Below are 6,132 nucleotides of genomic sequence, written 5' to 3' on the forward strand. Positions count from 1 at the left end.
GGTTGATGCGGATGATGTTGATGGCGCCATTTCTAAAACCTTCCAGCAAGTCTCAAAAACTACTTTTTCATCACAATCAGATGAATGGTGTGGAAATAAGAGATTTTATTTTTATAGATTGTCTCCTATCACTATCTCACCAAAGTAAACTATTATCTAAGATCCGTAGCAGACACGATGCTTTTAGTATCAGTGATCGACTTGCTTTTCAGAACCTATATGCTGAGATTGAATGCTCCACTCTTCACACATTTATCAACACATCAGTCGTAATCTCAAAATACATGTACCATTGGAACAATCGCTAAAACGCGCGTTTTCAGTATAGCGATCGAACGCAGAAATCGTAAAAACGCTATGCAGCTTAAATGCAATCGCATTCACCGATCGCTGACGCTAATAGCATCGTGTCTGCTTTGGCCACAAATGAAAAGACAGCAAAAAAATTAATAATTTGTCTTATATTTCTTGATTTCTACCATAATAACATGAATATTTACAAGTTGGGTACGAGCATTGGGTGTTAACAATTTTACGAATTTGTGATAATATTGAACAAAATTTGTGAGTGCCATTTGCAATAACCCTGCACCGGTCACCAAATTGGGGAAAGATACAAGAACTTCTCGATGAATCTCTTCCAAACTCTGTTTCCAGCTCGCTGTGAAAGAGGCGACGAGCGATATAGATTTCTTTTCCAAATTCGCCAGTTCATTTTTCCTATCACTTTCCAGTAACTGTTCACCTTCCTTCACAAACTGCATGAGCCCACCGAAATGGGGGCTAAGTATTTCCTCAACATATTCAGTGCTTCGAGCTTGTAGTTGCTCCCTGAAACTTTCCGCTTCTTTTGTATTATCTCTCGTCCGTTCCATTAATATGCTTAAAACCATATCGTAATTGTTGATTAAAAATATTAGCTGCTGTATTCTCTGGGGGAATTCGGCGGCCATTTTCAGCAAGAAGCAGTGCACCTCATCTTGCAGAGCCAGCAGTAAGTTGCTGAGCTCTTCCGAAGGAAACTGTTCACTCAAACTCAGCATTGCTGCTGAAAACTCCGCATATCTTCGGGTGATCTAAGGACACAATGACAAAAGATGAAAAACCGGTCAAGTCAAGTGCAAGTCGGACTCGCACACGAAGGGTTCCATACCATAGTAAAAAGTATACCTAACACTTTTATGAAGAACACTGCAAGTTAATGATGGACTGCGCTATCTATATGTGGTTTAGTAAATCAATTTTTTCGTGACCACATTTTAATTGTTTTTGTGATGCAACTACAAATTCAGATTCTATTTTTTTTGCTTTTGAGGTGAGTTAGAACCCTAAAAGTGGGATATACCAGGTGCAATATGATATGGTATGAAGTACTTTATACTGTCTTGTGCATGGTCTACTGTAAATTATGACTTAATATGGTGCTTACTTAATATTGAAACAATTTTACTAGTTTTTGCATTAGTAGCTTACTATAAAGTTAAAACAGGAATATACAAAAATGTAATATACTTACATAATGTGGTCCCATTTCCTTATTAGATAATTTTGCTGGATCACAATCTCTTACACTTTGTATATTCAATTTTAGAACATACTCCAACCTGGGCCAAAGTGAAGCGAGCAGTGAATCCCAGTAACTGAAAGCAATATTTTTTTCATCATAGGCATAGAGTCTTATCATATTTTATAGAATAAGAAACAGTAAAATACTCGTGAATTCATTATAGAATTTTAGTATTTTACTGTTACCTGTTCTAGGCATAGGTAGTCAGATTTTGAATGAAATAAAGTGAATTAGGCTTGGAATTAGGGTTTGGTGAGTTATCAGTTATTTGGTTAAAATACGTATGTCAAAATAGTATTGTGACAAAAAGAACACCTTTGACTCTGTCCCTTATCTATGTACATATTGTAGGTATAAATTTGTACTGGTAAAACCAACTAGGTGTGTCATTCAAAATGACAGTTTTTTTTGTACCGATCTGCATGTTGACATATGTCTCTCATCACTAACATTTAGTTACGATTACGTTCACATGAGGCTCCCTGCTGCTATCAGCAGCGCTAAATAGCAAGTAGCAAATAGCAGTTCCAGCGTACTTGGTATTAGTAGAGGTCAGTGGACATTTCTCCTATCAGTTCACTTAATTAAATTAAAAACACGACTTTAGGTAACTAACTTGTCGCTGAAGCAGTTATACCTGTCTAATGCAGCAACAGCTCTTTTGTGGCACATCCAACGGTATCTGTTTATTAATTGGATACATAAAAACAGAGCAAGGCAATCGTAGCACTCTAGTACATAGTTTTCAACATTTTTCTGAAAAAAAAACCAGTTTAATTAATGGCTTGAGAGACGGAACAAATTGTAAAAGAGCAGTAGGTCGATTATTGTGGTATTTGGAATTTGATGCACTAAACACCTTAAAACTTTAATAATATCAAGCATATATTTAAACTATGGTATAAAACTGTTCAATATGTGTTGTCCTACTAATATAATAAATGAGAAAGTGTCTGTTGGTTTGTCTGCTAACTTTGCATGGCCCATCCGTTTAACCAATGAAATTCATCTTAACAAAGATAGCTTGCACCCTAGGGATGGACATAGGCTACTTTTGTCCCTATTTTTTAATTCAATTTTAAAACTAATTCCATGCGGACAGTCGCGGGTTTTTTTATAAGTCACATACCACAAGTAAAGACAATGTCTTTCCCAGGATTCTGTCGAATAATTCCTGTGCATGGCTGCCTTTCACATGGAAAAATTCAGTTGTAAATAAATACTCCCTGCAGCTGTTGTCTACGAGGGCATATTGAAGACTTCTAAAAAGTGCTTCATATGAATACTGAAAGATAATAAGAATATCTGGTTATCAATTTTACATACTTATATTATGAATGAAAAAGTGTCTCTGTCTACTAGCTTTTCACGGCCCATTCGGTTGACCGATTTTGAGGTTTGGTATAAAAATAGTTTAGCTGGGAAAGGACATAGACTACTTTGATTCTGGAGAATTAAAGAGTTCTCACAGGATTTAAAAAAAACTGAAATCCACATGGACAAAGTTGTGGGCATCACCTACTTGGTACAAGATAGCTTGCATCTTGGTAATGGGCGTGACTACTTTCTATCCTGGAAAATCAGAGTTCCCGCGTCTACACAGACAAACTGTGTCATTGCACCTATTCTATCATAGATTTGGTCTATGAAAATGTGCCAATGCAGAATCTAATTGTTTAAATTTTTGGTCTCTTCTTAAATTACTTGAATTCTCAGCTATTTGAGTGGTTTTAGTTTTGGGCGCCTAGTGAAATATTATTATGTAAAAAATATAATACTAGGTAGGTACCTTAGTTTTTTGTTGCACATGAGGCACGATAATTGGAGCTTCCAGTTCTTGAGCCAAAACGTCGCCACGGTTGCCAATCGTGAATATGGTACTTTTATTTTTTAAATTAGACTTCTGAAAGAAACCACCTTTGGAACCATCTTCAATCCCCATTAAATCATCTTTAGTTGGTACTTCTTCATATTTTAACTTATCCAGTCGAGAAGCATAAGACTTAAAATAGGAATAGTAAACTTTGCTCAAAGTGTCAATATACTCATTGCAGATTTCTTGAGCTACATTTCTTTCATTTGCTAATATAAACTCAAAGAAAAACTTATACTTCAACATAGCATTCTGTGGGATTTGGTAATTGGCCATTGGTTTCCGGAACTTGTATATCTGTTCCAGTATGTATGTTCTTATTTTTGAAACAGCTTTGATTTTCAACTTCTCCAAAACATCTTTGACATCGTGACAGGCCTTGGTCTCCTTGAAGTCTTGTTCTTTAACAAAATTTAATTTTTGGTTTAAAATAGCTAACTGCACCATAAACTCTTTATCAACAACAGGAACATTATTTATCCCACTGAAAAAAAGAATTATTGTTTAACTACTACCTCTATTGCTACCCATATTATAAACGTGAAAGTGATCGTTTGTCCTTCAATCACACCACTAAAGAGCAATGATGGACATAATTTTTTACATGGCCATGAAGACTAGGAGAGTGCCATAGGCTACTTTTTATCATGGAAACTCAGAGTTCCTACAGTATTTATGAAAATCTAAATCCAGGTGGACATAGTTGCAGGCATCAGCTAGTGTACTTATAAATCTGCTGCCTGGTACAAGAAGCACATAAATTACAAATTATATGTAATAATATGTAATAACCTTGGGTGCAGCAATAGTTACAATAGGTCAAATACTCACAATATAAGAGTTTCTGAAACTGCCATGTCTTCAATAAACGATGCAAGAGGACCTTTGAGTGCTTGCCTGTTACTTAGTTGAATAGACATATTGACAGAACGTTTTTGTAAACTTATGATTTCATTACTTATACTGCCCAAGTCATTCTAAAAAGGGATAAGAGTTTTAAAAAGTGGTGTGGAACACACCAATCCATGGTATGGTGGCTTTAAAAACATATGCCTGGCTTTAAAAAAAGGTTTATTTTTGAGTGTTAAAAATGATAATATGTAAAAACTATATTTTTGAGTTAAAATGAACGGACCTAGAAATTCTATATTATAGTAATATTGTCTAACCAACCATAAAAGGAATAATACATTTAAGGCTGACCTCACACATTACAGAATCGTAAAATCAGACCTTTCGTCACATGTTGCTTACAAATCCAGTTTGCTCAGTAGTCTTATAATTGCGGAGTAGTAAATGTGTTGCTCGAAATTACAAATAAAGCAAGAATTCAGTTTCAGAAACTGATTTTTAGTGTGTGGGCCAGTGCCTACAAAATACATGTAAATGATTCCTAGATTTCAGATCTAAATTTATTCAGAAAGCTCATTAGAATCATTCTGACAAATTGATCTGAAAAATCAGCATGTGTGTGGTGTGGATATGTAGTTAGTTACAACAAAGTTGTAAGCAATTCGGAGCATTCTAGTTTTAGAATCTGTCCTAAGTATACCAACTAAACCAACGTCGTTTAGAACTAAGCAGTACCAACCTGGAATACTAATAACATGCTTTCCATCCTAGCTAGAATTCCGTCACAGTCTTCGATCTGATTGTGCAGTGATGCTATATTTTCACTTTCCTTCAAGTAGTCAGCTACGGAGCCTTTCTCAGCCTCTTTGATGCTTTTATCGATTTGTAAAGCGTATTCTCTTAAATCGGTACCATTTTTCAGCACTTCTTGGATTTCTAAATCTTCTAGATTTTTATCCATCTCAGTCATGTCTTTATTATCAGACATTTTGACTTATTTTGACTGGTACTACTTGTTTTATTTAGTTTTTAGTGTTTATACCTATGGAGCTACCAACTTTATTCTGTAATTTCCAAAAAATACCATATTATTTTTATTATCCATTAAAAAATATTATTTTGTTTGACCATTTTGACTTTGACAATCATGATTCATGACATCATGACGATTTTCCATTGACAACAAAGAGTATGTGGCTTTGACAGGGACTTCGTCTGTATTGGTGTTTGCTGGCGCGCGTGCTGTCTTTTTGGAGTGTTTTTTTTTTTGTTAAAAGTGGCCGGTTTTTGTTTTACTGGTGTTTTTGGGGGTGCACTGACTGGGAAGCGCTCTAAAGGGGCACCGCGCGTGTGTCGGCGAGCGTCGGCACAGACGAAGTCCATATAGCTAGCTTATTAGTTTCCTTAACTTGTAAATAACTACAAACTTGACATTGGCTAATCTGTGTAAAGCCAGAGGAGAGAGGAAAAAAATGTACCTACCTAATAATTTTATATATATTTTATATTATATATATATATATATATATATATATATATATATATATATATAATTTTATATATTTTATATTATAATATTTATATTAAATATATTTTTTATAAAATCAAACTTTATTTCATTTTCATAATGTCAAAATCGTTATGTTGACCTCAAGTACTCAACTCCTTAACCTGCAAGGAAGTCCTAAATTTTGGTGATCCCACAGGATTTTTAAAGAATCATCTGTTTAAATGTTTTTACGAAATCTGCTACAGAAGTAGGTTACATCCCGGGAAACGGGCTAGTACAGATACTACATTTTTGTCCTGGAAAACCAAAAGTTCTCACGGGATTTTCATA

The 6,132-nt window shown here is 34.8% G+C and overlaps 1 protein-coding gene across 1 annotated transcript; it reads right to left on the reverse strand.

Moving 5' to 3' along the window:
• Positions 1–442: 442 nt before the first annotated feature.
• Positions 443–5,454, reverse strand: LOC123879383 (vacuolar protein sorting-associated protein 52 homolog). Its single transcript, XM_045927086.1, has 7 exons — positions 5,032–5,454; positions 4,272–4,417; positions 3,357–3,924; positions 2,697–2,852; positions 2,205–2,323; positions 1,517–1,640; positions 443–1,076 (listed from the first exon to the last, which is right to left on the reverse strand). The coding sequence occupies exons 1-7, from the start codon at positions 5,278–5,280 to the stop codon at positions 447–449; spliced, it is 1,992 nt and encodes a 663-aa protein (XP_045783042.1). The 5' UTR covers positions 5,281–5,454; the 3' UTR covers positions 443–446.
• Between the last annotated feature and the right edge of the window lie 678 nt (positions 5,455–6,132).

The sequence above is a fragment of the Maniola jurtina genome, chromosome 1 (assembly GCF_905333055.1).
Source record: "Maniola jurtina chromosome 1, ilManJurt1.1, whole genome shotgun sequence".
NCBI lineage: Eukaryota > Metazoa > Arthropoda > Insecta > Lepidoptera > Nymphalidae > Maniola > Maniola jurtina.